The 22,672-nt window shown below is 47.1% G+C and overlaps 2 protein-coding genes across 8 annotated transcripts; one reads left to right on the top strand and one right to left on the bottom strand.

Moving 5' to 3' along the window:
* Positions 1 to 50: 50 nt before the first annotated feature.
* On the top strand, positions 51 to 4,018 carry HSCB (HscB mitochondrial iron-sulfur cluster cochaperone). Its single transcript, XM_006264217.4, has 6 exons — positions 51 to 301; positions 426 to 522; positions 599 to 688; positions 983 to 1,127; positions 2,341 to 2,388; positions 2,666 to 4,018. The coding sequence occupies exons 1-6, from the start codon at positions 66 to 68 to the stop codon at positions 2,755 to 2,757; spliced, it is 708 nt and encodes a 235-aa protein (XP_006264279.3). The 5' UTR covers positions 51 to 65; the 3' UTR covers positions 2,758 to 4,018.
* Positions 3,861 to 22,429, bottom strand: LOC102574900 (solute carrier family 2, facilitated glucose transporter member 11). Of its 7 annotated transcripts, none has more exons than XM_059713320.1 (13): positions 21,759 to 22,429; positions 19,667 to 21,097; positions 16,282 to 16,380; positions 13,626 to 13,786; positions 12,616 to 12,740; positions 11,576 to 11,705; positions 10,239 to 10,387; positions 8,419 to 8,606; positions 7,858 to 7,968; positions 7,635 to 7,736; positions 6,155 to 6,230; positions 5,450 to 5,577; positions 3,861 to 4,301 (listed from the first exon to the last, which is right to left on the bottom strand). In XM_059713320.1, exons 2-13 carry the CDS (start codon positions 19,709 to 19,711, stop codon positions 4,104 to 4,106), a joined length of 1,512 nt encoding a protein of 503 aa, XP_059569303.1. In that variant the 5' UTR covers positions 19,712 to 21,097; positions 21,759 to 22,429; the 3' UTR covers positions 3,861 to 4,103. The 7 variants fall into 7 exon arrangements, with proteins under 7 accessions (XP_059569303.1, XP_019344216.1, XP_059569301.1 ...); XM_019488671.2 differs by having other exon boundaries at positions 21,234 to 22,417; XM_059713318.1 differs by having other exon boundaries at positions 19,667 to 21,404; positions 21,759 to 22,416.
* Between the last annotated feature and the right edge of the window lie 243 nt (positions 22,430 to 22,672).

Below are 22,672 nucleotides of genomic sequence, written 5' to 3'. Positions count from 1 at the left end.
GGGGCCGGGGTGCGCGGGGCCGCCGGGAGGGGAGGGGAGGGGAGGGGAGGAGGCCGGCTCTGGCCATGTGGGCCGCGCTGAGGGGGCGGCTCGGCGCCGCGCTGGGGGTGGGGGCGGGGGCCAGGGCCGCTCCCCTGCCCCGGGGCTGCGTCGCCCCCGCCCGCGCCGCGCCGTCCTGCTGGAGCTGCGGCGGCCCCGTCCCCGGCCCCGCGCCCGACGGGCCCCGCTTCTGCCCGGCCCCGGCCTGCGGCGCGCTGCAGCCGCCCGAGCCGCGCGCCGACTTCTTCCGCCTCATGGGCTGGTGAGCGCCGGGCCGGGCCGCGCCGCGCCGGGGCCGGGGGTGGAGGTGGAGGTGGGTCGGGTCGGGTCGGTCGGTCTCACGCCGCTCGTCTTGTCCCCGCCCGTGTGTGTCGGTGTCTCGGCAGCGCCCGCGCCTTCGGCCTGGACGTGTCGCGGCTGCGCCGGCGGTTCCGCAGCCTGCAGCGCGCGCTGCACCCCGACTACTTCACCCGCCGCCCGCAGGTGCGGGGCCAGGGGCGCGGCGGGGCGGGGGGGCTCCGCCCCTGGGCCCGCACCCACGGCCGTGTCGTGTCCGCAGGCGGAGCGGGACCTGTCGCAGCAGCACTCGGCGCTGGTGAACGCGGCCTACCAGACCCTGCTGCGGCCCCTCAGCCGCGGCCTCTACCTGGTGAGCCCCGGGCCCCGCCGTGTCCCAGCCCGCGCCCGCAGGCTCGTCCCCGCGCACGAGAGCGCGGAGCAGCGGGGCCGGGTGCCCCCGCGCCCACACACGGCAGCCGGGGTCCTGCTCCTTCACAGCGCTGTCCGTGCACAATCAGCCCCGGCCGGCCGGCCCCGAGCGAGCGCGGAGGGTCTGCTCGTGAAGCGAGGCGCAGCGCGTGGCGTCGGCGGCCCCGGGCGTTGGGACGCGCGGCGCGGGGAACGGCTGATGGCGAGCGAGCGCCCGCTGCTCTCTCCTCACCAGCTGGAGCTGCGCGGCGTGACGCTGGCGGAGGGGACGGACGATGACACGGACGTGGAGTTCCTCGCGGAAATCATGGACATCAGCGAGAGGCTGGCAGATCCTGAAGACGAGGCTAGCTTACAAGAGCTGGAAAGCTTAATTGCAGGTAAAGTTTTTATGATGGGAGACTCTTTTCCACAGTTTGTGCTGGGAAAAGATCAGGTCAGAGCAGAACAGGCGTGAAGAAGGGCTTCCAGGACGACCAGGGGAATGGAGAGCACTAAAAACGTGGCTGGTTGGGCTAAGCACATCTCGGGGAGGGGTAAGCGGGAGAAGAGACATCTGAGCCCAAGGACATGAGCACCAAACAGACGGGTTTGGATTTGTCCCGGGCACCTCCAGATTCTCCTCTGTCCCATGAATATACATGCGACGGGTACACATTGCGCACGCGAGAGCAGCTGCAGCTGACGTTGAGGTACAAAGCCAACCGCATTTTCTTCAGCCAAATTGGAAGGTAATGCAGGACATCTCGTTTGCCCTCGAGGAACGGAATGTGTTTACATTAAGCAAACTGAAAAGCACCTTATTTCATCTCCGATGCAGCGGGGCTCACAGCGTGTTGTAACCGCTTTCATTTCAAAGCAGATGGTTTTTCTGTAGAATTTATCGAGCCAAGATTACTTTTGACAGCGAAATCCCCTGCGTGCATTATCACGAACAGTTTAGTACAGTTTAGTAGTATGTACGTTTAGATGGAAGGCTCCTGATGAGTTTGGCAACAAGAAGTAGGAGTCGTGTAACCTTTCAGTAATGATGTAAAGGTAGTGTTGCCTATAAAGAGATGGCTCTTGGCTAGAGGAGATTTTGGGGGTATTGTCAAAGCAGAAGCTCAAGAAGAGCTTAAAGAAAACAGTTGCAGTACGTCTGTGTAGCTCCAGGCAGTGCCAGGCTGAGACGTGCTGGTCCTGCTTCACACGCGCCACTTCTGAATTGGAAGCAGCGTCACCACCTGGGTATGCGCAGCTGGCTCTGCCTCCCAGCAGGTTGGCAGCCACTTAAAGGGGTATACTTGGCACCACATTTCTCTTGGGAGCTAGCAACATGTCTCAGCATGGGGCTGCCTTGAATCAGGTAGGCACGTCCTTTGGAAAAGCATCTGGAGACCAGTACTGTGTAATGCAGGAGCCAACACCAGATAACCTTGGAAGTCTGGTCTGGCCTGGCTTGGTGGTCAGAGCGTGCGACAGCGAGACATTCACTGGACTTCATTCAGCATTAGAAGTTGCTTGTTGACCAGTTTTTGAACAAACCAAGCATAAATGATGCTTCTAATAAGATAACAGCAAATAAGGTTTGTTTGTTCGTTTGTTTTACAGCCAAGCAAGAACAACTGATCGCAGACGTGAACCAGGCTTTTGAAAGAGGTAACTCTGTCAGTTCCTATTTAAAACTATGCTATTTTGTAAATACTAGAACACATTTGCTGTTGGCAAACGTGTTGTATGCTACAGAACATGTATCTGCTGTTCTATGGAGAAACATCTCGTTTCTGAGCTGAAATTCCCTGTTTTTAAGCTAAGACTCCTATACAGAGGTCTTGATGCCCCGTTAATAGTACATCCCAGCAACTGAAAAATAATCATTTCCAAGCTGAAACCGAAGACCCATCGCACTGAACGCTTCAGTTTTATTTCATTTTAGATGATCTTCAAGAAGCCAAGAAGCTGCTAGCCAAAATGAAATATTTTGCAAACTTGGAGGACAAGGTCAAGAGCAAGAAGATCCCATCTTGATATCACATTCTTAAGCACTGAGAGATGCTACAGCTCTTAATTTAAAAAGTGACTGTTTCTGATTCAGTAATTAAAAGCAGCACAATAGCGTGCCTCTTGATTTCTGCCATGTAGTAAGTCTCCAGGCAGAAGGCCTGCGTGAAAGATCCAGTACCTGCCTTAGCATCAGTTGGAAACTTTGGCAGGAGGCGTAAAACTAGTCCAGACTCAACTGCAGCATGTAAGCTGTGGTAAGTGTTTACAGGCGAGGAAATGAAAAGTCAGTGGAGAACATAAATGATGATTGTAAGGAATTAAGAAATTGAGTCTAATAAAATATGAAGGTGTGTTAATGGTTAATTTAGACTTGAGGTAAAAATGCTGGCTGGACAGGCATGGAAATGAAGCACAAGGCTCTTTCAGAAAACAGGTGGTGTACTCAAAGTGAGGGGTGCTATCTTCTACCTGTCTTGGAAGAAAATAAATGTATGGGGATGAGAGAAATGTGCATAGATTCTTACTAACCAGAAACCAGACAGATTCAGATGAGCTACACAAAGCTTACCACACAACCGGAAAGATGACAATATCTATATTTTGCTGACGCACACTAGATCGATTTCAACTAGAAATCTAGAGGATTTGTCTAATACCCTTAGACATCCCCCTAATACACTTGAGCAATGATTTTTAAAAAATCATTTAGTTCTTCAGGTACTCAAATGGTCTGTTGCTTTCATTCCGGTGGGAGAAATTGGATGCGTCTACATTGTGCTGTGTAGGAAGAATATCAAATAGGCCAGGACTTAGCATTTGCATTTGAAAAAAAAAAAATGTTATCCGTTGAGTATTTCAATTAACAGATGTTTGGTGTGGCCATTATGTAATGCACAAGGTGCTAGTCTCACAGCATAAAGGCTATATTTTGTTCTAATTCTTCCAGCCACATCCTTGTTCAGTGCTGGTCAAAAACAAGCTCTTCCTATTACTTTGCATCAGGAGCTAATATGTTCAGAATGTGAAGCTGGGCCACACGATCCAATGGAAGTACCACAAAATTTCCAATAAACCAAAAATCGACTGAGGCGGGTCACCAGGACCTATTTTCATGAAGACAACAGCCATACCTTTAAACATTTTTATTGAATTGTCTTTTTTGTATATAGTATTGTATACACATTTTTTAGTTTCTTACGCTACTTCAGCAAGCTTCATCTGTCTTATAATTATATTTCACCTGATGATACTACTAGCTGCCTGTAAATACAATATTTCAGCATTATGTTTCGCTGTCTAATTTATAAAACCACTTGCATATCATTCTCATTAAAGTGGCTGCCTTACAGCCGGGAAGTGTAGTATGCACTCTAGAATTCACTGTGGAGCTGTATTCTGTCACACAGCTCCGGTTCCTGCCTTTTGCTTCCAAAATTAAGCCTTTGAAATTCCCGCTTGATTTCCAGGAAAGATTTGTTCTTTGTCTCGGGTATAACAAAGAAGATGAAACTAGCAATGAAGGAGCATTCCAGTAAAAACACTACAAAACAATAATGCTTCAATCCATTCTGAAAATAAAACAAAGGATAGCTGAGATTAATTTTAAAAAATTCAGCATCGCTTTCCCAAACATGAGATTAAAGGAAAGGGTCAACTCCCCCTTGTTGCCCATATTATCAGCACGTAGTATGGTTGGTAATTTCTTAATTTAGTAATGTTCAAGCTGCTTTAAGATGCAAACATCACTGAGGTGTACAATACAGCTGACCTATGATAAACGTTTTTTTTAGCTTTAGTGATTTCGCTGATCCATTTGTCAGATGTGAAGAATGCTACTGTAGAAGTGGCTGATCTGTTTGGAAATTATAAAATAAGTTCTACACTGGTTGCTATGTAGACAGACATTCTCAGACTAGGGTTTTACAATCTGATTTCTGGTGGAGGTTCTTACTCAAATTTTCAGCAGTAACTGTTCATTGCGTACGTTGACTTACTCCACAGGAACAAGAGTGACAACTGGAGTTATTAGACCAGAAGTAGAAATGGTCACCTTGTTTTATCTTCACTAGAATGGGCAGAAGCTAATCCTTAAGGTACAACCTTGCCCTAACTGAACCAGAGGCATGAGCTTTTTTAGGTAACAAGCTATGCCATCAGATGCTAGGAATGTACTGTTTTATCCACTAAAATAATGTTTCTTGATCAAAGAAGCTTTCTATTCTAAGTGGTAGTACCCAACTGAATTTGGGCAGTTAAAGGTGTGAAAAAAATAAGTAGTAAACTCTTTGTTTACAGGTGTCACCTCTTTTTGACCTAACAAGCTAGCAGCAGCAAGACATGCTGTTAGGATACATATATGTCTATATATAGAGAGAGAGAGAGAAATACACACACACATGTAGTAGATAGATACAGAGAGACAGAAAAAAAAAAATAAACCACCTGGAAATTGGTGCTTTCTATGCAGCCATAGTAATTTCTATTTAACAGTCTTTCCTTGTGGGTTTTAATGTTTGTATACGTCTGAAATGACTTGCCCTAGTAAAAGTGACTGTGCCTAATAATGCTCTGTGAAAAGGGAGTTTGCATTCACCTCTAAATGGTAGATACTATATAAGGAAAAGCATTTTCAGCATCTGGTGAGGTCCATGAGAAAAGGGCAAGTGAGTGCTGGTGCGACAACTAAGAGAAGGCAGTATAGGTAATGAAGACATACCACTATAAAAGGAAAGAGCATTCCAATTGTGAAGAAACTCAGCCAACTAATGGATCCTCCTATCATGTAAGCAGCGGGCCGTGAAGACTGTGTAAATAATTCAGCAACCAGGGTATTTGTTACACCACCTGGAGGGATTGATTAAAAAAAACAGAACAATTTACTATGCAGAGTTTGTATCTTCAGGGAATGTTTCAAAAGGGCAGAGGAGAATAGCAGGTGCTTACCTATGTGCCATGAACAGACCTAAACATTACATGAAAAAAATCTAGAGGCTCTTGTTTAAAAAAACCAAAACAAAACAGTATTTTGAGGGGATTCCTCTCGGATACCTTGATCCAGAAGCTGATACCTTTATTCCTGTTAGGTGGTACCCTTTTAGAGAAGAAGCCTTGTTGAATTCAATGGAAACTGCCCAAGGAGAAAGGTGTAACTCAGCATGAGTGATATGCCCTTAACCATATAATGATCAGCCTAATTTCTGCTTCCTATGTGGTTTGGGTGCATTACATATAAGGATGCATTGTAACGATCATTACAGTACTCTCTGCTGTTCTAGTGAGAGGAGAACACGTATTTTAGCTAGAGCTTCAGCATCTTTTATGTGGGGGGGGTCTGTCTGCACAACAGGTGGCATTGGCTTTTCTTTTTTTAAGAGATGCATTGCAGGCTATTTATAAAGACATGTTTTCTAATGTGCAATACCTGGTCCCAACCCAAAGCTCAGGATGAAGGCAAATATGGATGCCAGGCTCAAGTAAGGTACCCAGGAGTACTGCTCCTGAAAAGAGAGCATGAAAAGTACATGACTCAAATTTCAATCATCACACCATAACATTTGGCTTAATAGTCAAATGTATTTAGGGGCTGAACCTGTAAATGACCTTCTGAATCAACAGAAATGTCCTGAATTGGAGTAATCATTTCTTTCAATTAAACTAGTGTCTCAGAGAATGCGTAATGTGTTTTTAAGTTCATCACTGTGGCTTGTGTTACCTGTTTACTGTAATTATATAAATTGCAGAGACAGTTTTAAATGCTACATCTAGCCTTACTCTGCTGTAAATTATGACAGGACAAGCCAACCAATCACCATTAATTGATAATAGTCAATTTTTTAGTATTATCGTGGTAATCTTGAAAGCAGTAATATAACACTGGGCAGTTTCACAAGGGTAGCAGTCCCATTGGTGGCAGTATTTATAATTACTAGAGTCAGGTTTTTTCCATGGAGGTCATTATAATCAAGTTAAAATTCTATGTTAATTGCTACCTTAACGCCTGTATTTTTATCACTGTTTATCCTACAGTGGAGTCCTATGGTCCCATGGGCCACTCACTAGCTTTCTGGATGACATCCAGCATTCAGCCATCATGTACAAGCTTTTTAATCATGACAGTACAGCATTTATTTACAAAAACAGTCATGCTTTGTATGATGATGAAACATCACATTTATTAGACGTGCAAGAACTAAGCTGTACTATATAAAGCTGGTTTTCTGGGGTGTTTCTTGTACTATACGAGCAAGGAAGGGAAGATGGCCTTTTTTAACAGGGTTAGCCTTCAGATGGAGTCAATATCCTAACTGAAATTTTTGCCTTCAAGTATGTAAGGTTCTTATGAACTGATTTGGGTGGGATTTTTATTGTTTTTATAGCTACATTATCATAAGATTTCTAAAGTCACTAAAATGGACTCTCGTAGATGAGAGTATTTTTGAGGGAAATTTATTTCCAGGCTCTGGTTTTGGGCAGCACACACTGCTGCTATGTGCGCAGCCCTGCTTTTTTTTAGGTGTGGGTTGTTTTGACCCCGGGGTCAACCTCCCCCTCTCCCCCCCACTACAAATTAGTAGCGCAGGGAATACCTGTGTGTGCGGCGCTGCATACCGCACATCCACGCTCATTTGGGTATGCCCTCAGATTCCTTAAAAGTCTTCTGTGTAATTGCTGGATGGCATCGCACTCTGGCAGTCGCATCCAGTTAGTGATTTTAGGAGGATAAACAGAGACCCCTTAAATTACTATTTTCAAAAGCCTGCCTGCTTTGTTGTTTAACGTATGCAACTGCTACTGCTTCCCTGGTTATTAAGAAATATTCATCTCCAATTTAAGATCTCCACTCTCCCCTACTCTCACAACTTCGCAAACGGAGACAGTGTCATAGCAAGATCCCTTTGTACCTGATATGTCAGGGAGAACGTTAACACGATGCACCAAAATGTCATCACGGCATATCCTCCAATGATAAGAAATCTTCTCCCCATGTAGTCAATCAGTAAACCCTGTGGACAAGATAGCACTCTCTCTGTTAAGAACACTGATACTTAATGCTTGCCACGTTTCTCTCTTGTCTACCATTAAAAATAATATTGCCCAGTGGCAGAAGGAGAATGCATCACTTACACATGTGAGGGCTGTGAGGCATTCACAAGCTCCAGTACCTAAGGTCACGTATGGAATATTTTCCTGAGGAATCCCAGCTTGTTTAAAAACATATGTTGCATAGAAATAAATCTGAAAGAAAACGTCAATAGGGCTGTGACACTTTGAGCGGGCAATGACATCAGCAGCAGAAAGCCAACTTCTTGTACTATCCAGCATTTGAGTAAATTGTACACAGTGACTTCTGCAAATCATGAAAAGACAAAGGAAATCTATCACTTAATGTCAACGTACATGCAGAGCACAACCAAACCCAAAGGTGGCTGCTCAAAGGGGGACAGGCGAGAAGGGGGGAAACAAGGCTCAGTGATCAGAGGCATGGCTTGTAGAAATATTGGGATTATTTATGCAGTGTGTGAGAAGTTTGTAGATATTTTTAATGAAAGATATGCCTAACATTATTAATAGCACTTTTAGCTCCAAAAAGCTGATGCGTTCCTATGCTGACTTGAGAATCACAGTTACAGAGGAATTACGACTGAAAAATCTTTGCACCCCGAGCAGTGGGGATTTCACACTTACAGCATTTATCCCACTGAGCTGCTGGCCCATAGTCATCACAATCACCGTGATGAGCTGCCACTTTATGCTGCGATCAGTGAACAGTTGCCAGGGCTTCTTTGGCTTCTCACCGTTTAAGGCAAATTGTTCTCTCTCTATATCTTTCATCTCTGTTTGGTAGTGCAAAAGACCATGAAAGCGCTTCAAAGCTAAAAAGAGAAAAGGACAGTGATATCTGAAAGTGACCCTAGGCTCTGTAAAATCAGCTGCTCTCTGATCCCTTTGTGACCCGACTTGTGTAAGGATGCGAGAAACACTGGGATTTTCAGAAAACAAGCATATCGCTCTGAAGAACGCACGTGAACATAATCTATTTGAAAATGTTTTTTCTACGTGAAACTTGGTTTTCCCACATTCGTGTGCGAGCGAAAACAAACTGTCCCAAATATCTGAAAGGCGAATACTGCATACATCAGTCTTCTGTTACAGCCATGTTCCTGTTGTTACAGCAAAGGGACATGTTGAATGTACTACCTTAAACAGAACAGATTGCTCGTTAAGGAAATACAGACACCATCGAGAGTTAAAGTAGCGAGGTGGAAACTTCTGCGCTGAAGGTCATGCTCATCTCCAAAAGACCGTAAATCAGTTTCCCCAGATTCCTCAAGGTTAAGTAAGCTACTGATTAAGGCCCCGCACCAGCCTGGAATGCATCATGTGCTGTCTACAAGAACCAGGAACTACTTTTCCCCAAACTAACCCTTAAGGCACAAGACAAGCCCCAAGTATTTTTATTTCAGTTTGTGGAATGGCCATTTGCTAAAGATCCTTGGCAGCGGGATGGGGACAGCTGCTGGGGACAGAGGAGCTTGCTAGCCAGTGCGGCAGTGCTACTTACCAACCACCTGAGTGGTGCTGCTGTATTTCTAAGCCACAAATTAACCCCCCAAGCCCCTCCATGAATCAAATCCCCCAGTTCACAGAGATTTTCCTCTTAAAGATCCTATTGCATCGCTGATCTGCATCTGCTATTTTTACTCTCTGCTGCCCATCCTATTATGCACTTATGATGTGCAGCAATCTCCCTGCTATGGGAGGTCTTGCTGGCTGCCTGATGGTGTGGGTTTCCAGCTTCCCCAAAGACAACTTCATAATCATTAACTCTCTCTGCAAGGCCTGGGTTCCTCACTCCCTTCTCTCAGGCCTTGGGGGACAGCTACAGCAGTTTTTTCTACCCCCTTCCAGGCAAAGTGCTGTAGGGAAGGAAGTGGGACAAAGCAGAGAAAAAACTGAGCCGCTGCATACAGTTGGGGAGAAGGGCACAGAGACAGCTTGAGCTACTGGTCTCTCAGCTCCTTGCCTCCCCCGTTCCTCTGAGAGGAGTGTCTTCTTCCTCTCCTTCCCCTATTGAAAAGCTTGTTCTGAGAGGAAGATGGAGGGCTCTCCCTTCTGCGGCAGTTCCGATAGCCGTCCCTTTCCCAGGGCTTGGGAGGACAGCCAGGGAGAGGTGGTTTTCCTCATACAGGGCTGGAAGTCAAGAAGGCAGCCGTTTCTGACCTCCATCCAGTGCAGGATGGAGGGACCCAGGAACCGGCCTGGGACCTGGGGAGGCCGGGCAGCGGCCGGAAGGAAGTGGGCAGGCAAGTTGGGTGATGTCAAGCGAGCTAGCTACATCCCGTTCTGAGTCTGCTGGGAGAGGCACGTGCCTGGGAGGTTTCAGGGTTCACTGAGAAGACATGGGACGTGGTAGGGAAAAGAAGATGAGAAGAAAAAGAGCAGCCAAATATATTCATCCTGTGGATTGAGAGCGATAGGGAAATTGCAAAGGCTGTAAAACTTACCCTTGGTGCACTTTATCTCATCACCTCTGTCAATCAGAAGATACCTTGGGCTTTCAGGAAACCAGGGGAGGAACAGAAGTTGGGCAAATGCAGGGAAACAGCTGCTGGACAGCAACAAAGGCCAATACCTTGCTCCACCAAGTAATTCTCTGGACGTAGAAAGAAAAGGTTGTTACTGGATGATCACTGTTTCAGAAGCTCAGTAAAAAGGGGGCACCGATCCCAGGGGACAGGTCTGCCTGTAGCAAACAAGGCCCATTTGTTGTCAGCTTCAGCAGAGGCCACAAATGAACCGGGTGGGGAAAATCAACTCCCTCCTCTCCCATAAAACAGATCCCACCCAGACAGATTTCAGCCCCATCAGCAAGGGAGAACTGCTTTGCTGCTGCCTGTGATCTACCCATTTGGACACTACGCAGAGGCTGTCGGGCTGCAGGTCAGTCAAGCCAATATCTTCCAATAACATTAAATGCAGCATCTTTATTCATGTGTGAGAGTAATGGAGTGCATTTAAGTTTCAGGAATTCATCCCAGCTGTTATACCTGGGGCCTGTAGTAGGATGCATTTCACACAAAGTGATGAGATTTTTTAATGCTAAATGCAATTGTGCCCCAAATACCAGTAGCTGCTTTAAACACGTTAACAAACTAAACTACCTAACACGGCCACATCTCCCTTGGACCCTAGTAAGCTGTGCTGTAGGGGTGCAAGTAGGCACTGATGACAGTCTATGCCTATAGTGGGCGGTGAGGAAGAGGAGGTCCGGAGGCGGGAAGAAAGGAAAATAATGCGGAAGTCGGAGGGCTGTAGGCACTGGAAGTGAGAAGCAGCACACGTTCTGTGCCAGAGGCAACCGATATAACAGCTGGAAGCCTCTGGTAGACTTAATGAAAGAAGCTTCATTTTGGTATATTTGGTATCATCAGGTACCTTTCCTGCACGGAAACAATGTGCAAGTGATGGTGGTTGTGCTGCAGTAGATAAATTGATATTCCTTTGTTCTCAGCCCCACTCTTGTAAGCCACAGGCTTCCTCACTGGTTCTGTTCTGCACTACAGCTCTAAGGCCTGTGTACGAATACTAGGTGTCTGATTTCCAGCACGGGCTGTGCCTGGCCCAAGTACACAAAATGCGTCCACGTGGAGGCACTCAACTGAACTCATGCAAGATGCAAGCCCTTGTTTTTTAGCTGATCGACCTGTAAGAACAGAGAGATGAAAAGAGCAGTGTTCTGCTCCTTTCCCTCTCCAGAGAGATCTTTGTACCTCTGCAGATAACCGGACCTTGGTTACTCTTCAGAAATCGTATCGTGGCAGTGAAAGATGGTATTCCTAACCTTAGGCCAATGATCTGTCCTGTCAGAATCCCTCCGGTCAGAAATATGGAAGAGCCCATGGCCAGAGTACCTCGGAGATGTTTTGGAGCAATTTCCCCCAGATACAGTGGCTGTACACAGAGGCCGATACCTATAAATAAGAGAGGAAGTGCTTTCCTGTCTGTAGATTAAGACTTTTCAGCTTCTGACTGTAGTAAGTGACATTGTGTGCAGCCTCCAGGGCTGTGCTCACAGACGCTTTGTCCTGTTGCCAGGACTATGTTCTACTTAGACAGTGGCTTCAAAGGCCCATGAAACCCTGTAAGTGAAACATTAACTTGTATTAGCTTTTTAGCACTTTGCAAATGCTTTCTGTGTCTAGTTCTAAAACCTCAAATGGCGTGTGAAGGATCTTCAGACTTTCTTACCTTTAAAATGGGGGGTCAAGCTCTCTGCTGCCATAAAGAGCGACTCATTGAACAACCACTAGCCGTTCACCCCGTAAAACGAAGACTGGCCTGGCTGCCCGACAGGTTTTCTACATTAGACTTTTCGGCCATTCCAAACTCTCCCGGCCTCGTCTGGTTTTCCTCTTATGCTTTTCTGCCGAATAGGTAGGAAAATCTACCCATCATCTACTCCCTCCTCTGTCATCTCTGCTACTTGGTCTGTGCCCCGGCTATTGCTGAACTTCCATGACCAGTGCTACTCTGACCAGTCTTCACTGCCAACGTGTCCGAGCAGAAGCCACTCTCTATGCCCTTATTACCAAGATAATTATGGTTACGACTCAGCCAATACTATAGCAATAGTGTCTTGTTAACATATGGATCTTGGTTAGAAAATTGTAGCTGGGCAAAAAAAGAAAAAGTCTTGTAATTCTAAATCTCTCCATTAATCTGGCAGTGTTTCAATTCCAGTTTATATTTTAGGAAACTTACTTGTCTCCATGCCTGTAAAGCAAATATAAATTTACACCACTACCTAAAGGATCAGCAATAAGAATAATAAACTATGATAAATAGCATGATTACTAAAGTGAGGAACAGAAATTCATTTACCTGCATTTATGCCAATCAAAAATCTGCCAACAATCAATAACTCAAACAATCCTGCTGGAAAACTAATCCCCATTAAAATGGAGGCCAGTATTGCTATGAAATTGTTCACCAAAAGAGCTCCTTTTCTAAATGGAAAAATAACAAAAGTCACAGAAACGTTAAATATTAAAAAAAAACTTTTATAATAGTAAGAAAAAAATTAATTTCAAAGATACATTACTCACTGGAAAGTGGGATAGCTAACACATGCCCGCTTTACATAAAAACAGCACTTAGTTCTAATCTGATGCTCATATGCCAAAGAAATCCCTAACAATGTATGCATGTATTCATGCATGTGAAATATGTATATTTATTCACATGCGATATCTACACGGAGCACCTGCAAAGCGTATAGAAGCTATGCAGCACGTGTGTGTTAATGTGCAGGCTGTACAACGTATTGCTTTCATCTGTATGCGTGTAGCATCTGTGTCGCGCGCAGAGATGTAACAAGGCAACAGGGCACTCAGGGCAGCTGCGACACACGGAGGCAGTGGCAGCTTCTGACTGCTGCTGCTCTGGTTTTGCATCTGTGGCAGCAGCTGTTATTTTCTCCCCCTCACCTTCAAGTCAGGGCCAGGACTTCCCCAGTCCCCCTTCCTTGGTTATGCTACTGGTTGCACGTGTGTGTTATGATGTGTAGAGTGCACGTAGACTTTATATACGCTGCAGAGCTTCAATTGCAAGTAGACGTTTGATAAGAGGAACTGGACTCAGTTCAGGCTCTTTTCCACGCTCATGTGACTGGACACTAGCCGGGAGGACACATCTCTGAAATACCATGTCCCCAGTCCTTGGTAGTGATATTCACCTCTGTTTCTAGTTATGTAACTGAAGAGTCCTTCAGATAAAGTACATTTTCTCAGAATTCTTGCTTTACATCATTTTGCAATGATAATGGATGAAGGAAAAGGAAGTTGGCTAAGTTTCCATTTTCTACCCACTTTCCACAGATGTGTATGACTTACCTGCCCAGCCTAATCGCCATGCTGCCTCCGATGTGAGCTCCACAAAGACCTCCAAGGGAAAATATGGAAGCAATGACAGACCACAGGAAGGTCAGCAAGTCTGGGTTAAGTTCCATCTGGTAACGACTCCTCCAAGTCTCGTTTAGGAAGTGGTGTATATACTGCAAGTGCAGAGAGTGGCAATTTAAACATCATCATTAGAAGCAACTGATCGCTTACCTGAACTTCTGAGGTTCTCTTCTCAGAGCTGACATGGCAAGAGGGAACATCTCACTGAATATCAGCCGTATATCCAGACCGAATTATTTTAGACAAAAAGTTTACTGGTTAGCAGAATCCTAACTCACTAGTGCAGCCAGAATATATTCTCTTTACTTCCAAGGAACTGCTGTGAATTGCTGCTATTATACCTGATCTTAGAAGGGATTGTATTTAAGTGGTTGGCAAATGATCCTTCTATATATTGCTCATAAAGACCTTTGAAAGCCTTCAGAATCAAAGGTGTGTATGCATAATATCATCCCACTGATCTGTAGGTAAAGCTCAGCAAAATGTGACGATGACCACGTGGCGTTCATCCAGTTCTTGAAATATTAGTCCTAAAAGTTGCATGTGAGGTTTGTGATTTGAGTCTGGGGAATAGTTTGGGGCATGGGGCTAAAAGCTAGAAGTTCAAGATAACAATAACTAATAGCTCACACACAATTCAACTGCCCAGGGGCCAATACAGGCTTGTCCCTTCCCAGTCCTTGATCCATCCAGCTTTGAATGTGTCCACACTTCCCATTGAAGGCAGCTCCACAACCCCAACAAATTTGACTGTCAGGAATCTGAGCCTGATATTCAGCCTACCTTTTCCTTTTTTGCATTTGATTCCAGGACTTTCAGTAATGCCCTTTTATGTCACCTTAAATACTCTCACTCCCTTCTTGGTGTTTACAGCCTTCGTGCGTTTATAAACTGCAATCACATACACTTGATCAGTTTGTCAAAGTAAAATGCAGTTCTAAGCTCCCTTTTACTGCTGCGTGCAGTGTTTGCCACTGGCCCTAGTAGCACCACACTAATAGAAAGACTTTGCCTTCAGGCTTTCTGAATGCATGTGCCTGGGTAATCAAGGGGGTGTTTCCAGCCTACAAATGCTTCCAAGAGCAGAGTCAGTCTGCTTTCTGGAATCTCACTCCCGCGCTGTTTCCAGCATGTGACTTGTCCTTTCACAGTTAGCTGATTTTCACCATCTGAAAAATCATGAAATGCTACAACAAATTACTTTTGCACAGATTACTTGGAAAACACTCAGCTGACAGCATGAGTTCCCATCCAAAACTTTACAGAATCAATCTGTCCTGATTCTCTGTGAACTTTCTACTGTAGGTCTGGAGGATCCCAAGCAGATGCAGGGCTGAACCAATCCCCTTCTTAAGGCAGCATCATCCCGTGTGCATCTAAACCATCCTAGAAAAATGTGTCTAATGCACACTTAGAGCTTCAGTGCGACGGAGCTTCCACCACGCGACGTAATCTGCTCCAGCTCTTCGCCACCCTCAGGTAGAGAGCTCAAAGCTCTTCCTGCTATCTAACCTTCATCTCCCTCATTGCAGTCTCAATCCATCACTTCTTGCCCTGTCCTCTTTGGGCAGAAACAAGACTGTGTTGTCTTCTCCTTATAACAAGGTGTTTTTGTTTCTGAAGGCTGCTAATCTCTCCCCCAATTTCAGTCAGTCCAATAAAAGATATTATCAAAAAAACCCCAACCCCAATCAAATCCCTCCCGCTTCTCGCATCAAATCCCAATCTTCCCTGCTCTAGACTAAATACATCCAGTTCTTCCAACCTTTCTTCCCCTGCCACGTCTACTGTGGAATCGCTCAAGTTCCTCACATCCTTCTTGAAGAGTCGTTTGCGCCCGCAGGGCTCCCCCGGGCCGGAAATTTGGCAGCTGGAAAAGCAGTGGCAGCATTCGTTGCCGCAGCTCCCAGAAAAGTGGCAGGAGCCAAGGCAATCAGTGCTGCTGCCGCACAACGTCCACCCCTGTGGGCAGCCCCACAGACCCGATGACGCAGCTCCGCAGTCCGGATCTGGCCTGTGGGGGCTGAATCAATTTGGCACCCTGATGTAGACCGCAGCTCCTTGATACCCCAGTTGTACTATCTGATGAAACACGTTGTTGCCTATGTGATCTCATGTCTCTTTGAGCCAGTTAATATGTAAAATACCACTCTGCCAAGGTATATCCCAGCGCCTGCTCTCTTCTCTCTGCTAGAAGTCTGTCATGACTTGCTCTTGACAAATCCATGGTGTTTGTTATTTATCACGCATTGTCCTCTAGATGCTTACAAGCTGATTGCATGATTATATTCATCAGCAGCTTTCCAGGTATCAAGGTCAAACTGACCAGTCTGTATCTCCCTGGGCTTTCGCTTTCCCTTTTTTGGGCACTATATTTCCCATTTTTCCCATTTTCCAATCTTCTAGGACCTCACCCGACCCTCAGGGACTCTCTGAGTTTGGGCCCTGTCCTCGTCATGAGTCACAATAAGCCGAAGGCCTCGTGCTGCTCCGACTGAAGGCACCATGAAATTGCCATCGGTTTCAGCGAGGCAGGATGTTGCCCAAAATGCACAAGGACGTTGGGAATAATGAGAGGGTGACTTACCTGAGTGGGTGCATTAATAATGGAAACATTGTATCCATACTGAAATGTCCCTCCAATTCCGATTGCACACACAGTCAGAAAGAGAGTCCAGCTGGGGAGCTAGGGACAGAAGGGAAGAACGAGAGAGGCGTGAGAAGCACCAGGGCCTAGAGCAGTAGTGCGATTTCCCTGAATGAAAATCAGAGCAAAACACTAACCCGGCACCTGTTCTGGTCTCTGAGGTCATGTACTAAGAGAGCTACAAACACTTCCCAAAGGCCTGCCGTGGAAAACACATTTTCCTTTGGCTTTTGAGTATGGGAAGTAGTGCCCTTCCGCGGTGGGGAAAAGGACAGGCTCCCAAATGTAACCCAGGCTGCATCACCACTGCGCAGCTACGGCACGGACGCCTTCCGCTTCCAGGAGCGGTCAAGCCGTGCCGCTGCAGCGAAGCAGCCGTTTGAGCGCGACCAGGACCTCCTGGATTCCCAGGTTGGCTCTGATGCGGACTCGGTGTCGGATTTCAACAAGTCACTTAATTTCTCAGCTGCAGCATCTGGTCTGGAAAATGGGAATAATGGTATTTACTCCCTCAAAAAGAAACTCGCTGTGTAACTGTCTGTAAAGTAGAGGGCACTACATCCGCTCCAAATGTTATTAAAGCAGGTTGTGTGGAGAATCCAATCAATAGTTATCTTCACAGTTTAAAGTGTGAACCTCATTTCCAGTCTCAGTTTGTCTTGCTCCAACTTCCAGCCACTAGATCTCATTATACCTTTATCGGCTACATTAAAGAGCCTTCTGCCCTAAAATTTCTCTCTCCCATGTAGGTCCTTATAGATTTCAATCAAGTCACTCTGTAACCTTCTCTTTGATAAGCTCCTTCGACTGAGCTCAATACGAGACAGTGCTCCAGGCCTTTAATCATTCCTTCTCATCCTCATTCTGACACACGGAGCAATTCCAGCCGTTATCCACATTTGAGTTATGAAAAATATTTAGCACCTTTTTACAAAAAGAACAACGGTGACTTTCTTCTTTCTGGACAGATGGATCGAAACGTGTTGCTGGAGCTGCAGACAGCGTCTGAACTCTCCTCGCTGCACAGAGCAGCAATCTACCAGGGAAGGAGGCTTCCCCTGGATGTGTCATGTTACTTGAGGTGGAAAAGCCTGTGTAGGTGTGATGGTAAGGACAACTAATAACTATTTCAGTGACAATGTTGGGGAGACTAGCACTGAGTTTCCCACTACACACTCCAGCCTTTGGATAGCCTCAGCTCCTGCACTTGTGGTACAAATCATGCCAAATGCTGCAAGTACCACAAGTCTCGGAAGCGACAGTCTGGCTTCTAGCGGGGGAAACAAACCAGCTAACAAAACCCGCTGGTTTTGCTTGGTTAGCTCAGTGATGTTGACTGCTGAACCCAGCACAAGGGCAGGTTCTGCAGAAACAGGTGCTTATCCGAGTGCTCACATATGTGATGGTCAGAGAGGCCGGCTGCGTTAGTCTGAGCTCAGGCAGAGTGGCACCTTGGTTTAGATGCAACTGCAGGTGCTTCCTCAGCTTGACAAAGGGGTTTTGAACCCGAAAGCTTGCTAAGAAATGTTTTCCCCCAACTATTTAAGGTGGTCTAATAAAAGAGATCAGATTCACCCAAAGAACCTTGTCTGCCTTAGTTTAGAGAGGCATGAACTTTCACAGGCAACAGCCACTTCATCAGATGCTTCCTCATATGTAACGATGTTGAACACCTTTTAAAAATAGGATCCATTAACCACATTAAAGAAAAAAAACATAACAGCAGGTCATAAGGCCATAAAAGATCAACCCATGACCCAGGCAATTTTCTTTCGCATTAAAGAAGCGAGGTAGAAACAAGACACCCGGTTTTTGTCTTTGCCTCTGAACACGAAGCAGCTCCATATATAATCACTCTCCCCATTTCAGGGTGCCTGCGTTCCTTTACCACTCAGGAGCACTGGCTTAGAGCAAGCACATGATTTCTCCACAGAAAAAACAGTCTAGACAACTTTGTCTAGTCTCCCCGTTTCCTCTGCTGGGAGAAACGCAATTCCTTAACAACCACCAAGAGCGCTGGAGAGGGGGAGCTTGCCTGCATGGGCTCATACGAACTTCCACAGCACTGCAGTGAAAGCAGACAACAGACACCATTATTGCAGATCAAGTCTCATGATTTCTTACTCATGATTAATGCTAAAAATAATAATCCTGAACACTTGGTGGAATTAATCCGTTACTGACTTTGACTCCTATACTTTCAATACCCCACTTTCTGAGGATGGAAAGTCTTTAAACATGTGAATATTCAAGCACTGCAGTCACTCCACAGGCACAAGCTCTCCGTTATCGTGCACCACATGATCGCTGGTCCAGGTCTACCCCTCATGGCCCCAGAGCCGATACACAGCTGGTAAGAAGCAAACACTGAATGATCATTTACCCCGACCAAACCCTGCAAGCGATGCAGCATCACTGTCTTATGCTCTCATGAAAGCAGTACTTGTTATGAGTAGCAGAGCAGCCCAATGGGCCTGATATGGAAATAGGAGCCAGGATATGTGGGTTCTAGTCCTTAGTCTGCCACCAAGTCTGTGTGTGACTTGAGGAAGCCACTGCATGTCATCGCATCTTGGGTCGTGGTGGTAGTGCTTATTAGATTATAACGCTTGGTGAAGCTCTTTGAGACCTAAATGGAAGAAACTAAGCATTGTTATTTTACACTTACAACTAAAAAACCATCTCTATGGCTTTACTTCTTTCTGACTAATGCTATTACATTTTGGATTCAGTCGTGGTTGCAATGTACCGTAGGACCACTTGTTCGGTTCTTCTTTTACTTCCTGAAAATACTCTCAAAGGAACCCGTCGTCCGAGCAAAGGCTGCGTGCCAGGTGGTTAAAAGGGCTCCAGTCTTTAAATAACAGGATTCCAGGACGCGTGTTCCCTGCGGAGTAACTGTGATACTGCCCATCCTCTCCCACCCACCGCGGTCTGCTTATCACTCTGCCTGTCACAAGTTGAGTTCAGGTTTATGTTCTTCAGCGTGGAAACCAAGAAATCTTTACTTGTTTTGGGAGCTGCCCAGCCATGCCATTTTATAAGCATTCTTATATCAGGTCATAAAAGTGTCCCTAACTTAAATAAAAGAAGTGCTCAGCAGAACTTCAAGGTGGGAATAGGAAAAAAATTCAGGAAGATTTCCATTAAACCCCCCAGTTTATGAGGGTGAAGTTTAAAATCAATTGCCTTTTCATCCTAATCATTTTCTTTCTGAATTTCTGATTTCAACTAGGGAATGTTTCACATACAAATGGAGGTTAAACTTTCCAACAAAACCCCATGCCCAGAAGGCATCTTTTTCTGCAAGGGTAGTTCGGCTTACCTTTCTGGGGCCATCAGGACTTTTCAGCAGAGGCTGGTACTCCATTCGTAACTGTTAGGCTGGATTAGATTGCCCTTGCAAACTTTAATTAGCTATAGTACAAGGACGAGAGGTGCCGCAGAAATGGATGTAGTTGTTATTAATGACTATTATCGTCACTGTAGGAAAACCTGGATTCCTTACCCCAGCTCTGCTACTCTTGGCTTTGTCCCTTTGACTGGCAGTTTTGTTGCAATAGAAACGTTCAACCCTCCAACCTCCTGCAAAGCCACAGTAGCTTAAGAGTAAGGCAGCACAGAGCTTTCTGAACAACGCTTTTATATTAAACAGTGAACAAGTCCCTCAGGGAGACATGCACATTAGCTGCATGTTAGTTATAGACAGCATTCTGGCCAATAAGAAAAGAAAAAGAGCGGTTACCTTGTGATTTGGTGTCATATCTCCGGCTGCCGAGGAGCCCCTAATAGGTTCGTTGCTGCATTCCACTGGTTAGAGCGTGGAAGTGGAGCTCACACCAGTGTGAAACCAGAAGACTTTGTCTTCAAACTAAACCCTTTAATCTGCTGGTCCTTTAGGCACCAGTAGGCAACAGCGAGTTCCTCATCTGACTAGGATTTAACCCGCTGCCCAAGAGCACCGTGCCAGCTCTGGAGCAGAATTCTTACTAGCTTATGTAAATGCTTGAGGGTTACAAAACACAGGATAAAGAGATACAAACAGAAATCTTCCTGTCTGTAATTTTCTTTGGTTCATTTGTTGTCATCAAGAAACTTAGCCACGCTGACCGATAATATGTATTTATTCATACGGAATACAGCAACCCACTGATAGAAAAAGCTACGAACAACCGATAAACAACGGCACTAAGGGAGAAGACTGCTGACAGTTTGATAGCCATTGCAAGGCATCATCAGTAGCCCGGTGCAGGTCAGGTCTTCAGTACAATCATTAAAACGATAACTGGGGCATTCCTCTGCGACGTGTGCTTTAGTTTGGATTTTGCCACAATCACACGTGGGGTCTTTAATACAACTCCATTGATGCAGCAGGTAGTTACGTCTACCCGGTCCGGCACGAACCCTGTTCAAGGGTGTCCAGCACCGTCTTGGTAAAGCAAAGCCACAAGGTTGAGACGTGGGGTCCACGATAAGAAATGTATTAATGATGTCAATTGTGTTCCTTTGCTGGATCCATTTTTCCTTGATGTCCGAGTTTTCATCATTCGGTTCTTTTCCCGCGCTCCAAAACGGCCTTCTCAGCTCGAGCCTGAGCCTGAGCCTGGCGGGGTCAGTACGTGCCTCAAAATGGGTAATAAATGACACGCAATCGGTTTTTTGTAGACTCTTGAAGTAGCCTGTTTGTGTCAAAGATCAGGAGGAGGGACACGAGACGGAGCAGACAGCCGAGGAGCAGGAATGGATCTGCAAGCACCTGACAGCAGTTTATTGCTTTTTTAATCTCCCGAACACCCAGGTGAACGCCCGACTAAGACTCAGCTTTTGTGGAAACCGGTCAACCATGGACCCGACCCCAAACACTTAGGAGCCCACCTTGGCTGTGGTCTCACCTATAGGCTTCATCTAAACAACGAAGACCCAGCTTGCTACGCGTACCAACATCATCCGGACCTGGCCGGCAGCAGCCCGGGACGCGATGCTAAGTTCTCCACCCCCAGGCCGGCAGCTGGGGACACAAATTGCACTTAAACTGGTTTAAGTGATCAGAACCCGGTTTAAATCTGTAAAAGAAGAGGGGCTCGGTGCATAAAAAAACAGGTTCAAAATGGCTGGAACAGGTTTAAGATAAACCTGGTTGAATGTGGCATCAGACTTAACGGATCTGAGTGAAACCGGCCTATGTCCCAGACACCTTCCTGGGCAAGTTAAATCACAGCCCCCCAGCATCCCAGCATGCTTTGCAGCCCTGGGCTGGGCTGTCTGCTCCAGCAGAGGAGGGTTGGGGGAGGGGGGATGGGAGAGACTGCGCCCCCCCAACCCAGGGCTGGAGCTGGGTTAAACCCACCTTCCCCGTGCAGAGCCCCTGCTGCCAACTCATACAAACACACTGCTGGCGGCAACTGTGCACTACACACCCCAGAGGCCCTGGAAGCAGGAGCGTCACGCCGCCGGGATTGTGGACTGCAAACCCCAGGGCCCTCGAGGCAGCCGGAACAGGACGCGAACGCTCGCCATGCCGCCCCTGCCACAGCCCGGCTGCAGCGCCCGCGCCTCGCCTCGCCTCGCCTCAGCCCGCGCCCCCGCCTGCGATTCCGGCACCCGCCGCAAGCACGAGCCCAGCTGCTCCTCGCGGCCAGCCCTGCAGCGCCCGCCCACCCGCCACGCGGGGGCGGTCCCTGTCTCCGCTGAGCCCCCATCATGCCCCGGGCCGGGCCTGGCGCCCGCACTACGACTCCCATCATGCCCCGGGCCGGCCCCGCAGGTGTAGCTCCCATCATGCCCTGGGGCTACAGCTCCCATCATGCCCCGGGCCGGCCCTGCAGGTGTAGCTCCCATCATGCCCTGGGGCTACAGCTCCCATCATGCCCCGGGCCGGGCCTGGCGCCCGCACTACGACTCCCATCATGCCCCGCTGCTACAGCTCCCAGCATGCCCCGGGCTGGGCCTGCCGCCCGCACTACGACGCCCATCATGCCCCGAGCCGGTCTCGCAGGTGCAGCTCCCGTCATGCCTCAGGCCGGGCCGAGCCTCGTACTACAGCTCTCATCAGGCCCCGGTGCTACAACTCCCATCATGCCCCGGACCGGGCCCAGCGCCCGCACTACGACTCCCATCATGCCCCGTACTACGACTCCCATCATGCCCTGGGCCGGGCCTGGCGCACGCACTACAACTCCCATCATGCCCCGCTGCTACAGCTCCCATCATGCCCCGGACCGGGCCCAGCGCCCGCACTACGACTCCCATCATGCCCCGTACTACGACTCCCATCATGCCCTGGGCCGGGCCTGGCGCACGCACTACAACTCCCATCATGCCCCGCTGCTAC

This window comes from Alligator mississippiensis, chromosome 10 (genome assembly GCF_030867095.1).
Source record: "Alligator mississippiensis isolate rAllMis1 chromosome 10, rAllMis1, whole genome shotgun sequence".
NCBI classification, from domain to species: domain Eukaryota; kingdom Metazoa; phylum Chordata; order Crocodylia; family Alligatoridae; genus Alligator; species Alligator mississippiensis.
The sequence above is the reverse complement of the archived record's forward strand: the minus strand, read 5'-3'. Positions and strand labels throughout refer to the sequence as shown.

Excerpts from the sequence above, each read along its gene's own strand:
- HSCB (XM_006264217.4), top strand. The coding sequence starts at position 66 with ATGTGGGCCGCGCTGAGGGGGCGGCTCGGCGCCGCGCTGGGGGTGGGG. Across the intron at positions 523-598 it reads ACTTCACCCGCCGCCCGCAG|GCGGAGCGGGACCTGTCGCA; the intron begins GTGCGGGGCCAG and ends TCGTGTCCGCAG. Across the intron at positions 689-982 it reads TCAGCCGCGGCCTCTACCTG|CTGGAGCTGCGCGGCGTGAC; the intron begins GTGAGCCCCGGG and ends TCTCCTCACCAG.
- LOC102574900 (XM_059713320.1), bottom strand. The coding sequence starts at position 19,711 with ATGGAGTACCAGCCTCTGCTGAAAAGTCCTGATGGCCCCAGAAAG. Across the intron at positions 12,741-13,625 it reads ATGGCGATTAGGCTGGGCAG|AAAAGGAGCTCTTTTGGTGA; the intron begins GTAAGTCATACA and ends TTTTCCATTTAG. Across the intron at positions 4,302-5,449 it reads TGCTCTTTCCTTTTATAGTG|AATGGATTGAAGCATTATTG; the intron begins GTATGTCTTCAT and ends TTTTATTTTCAG.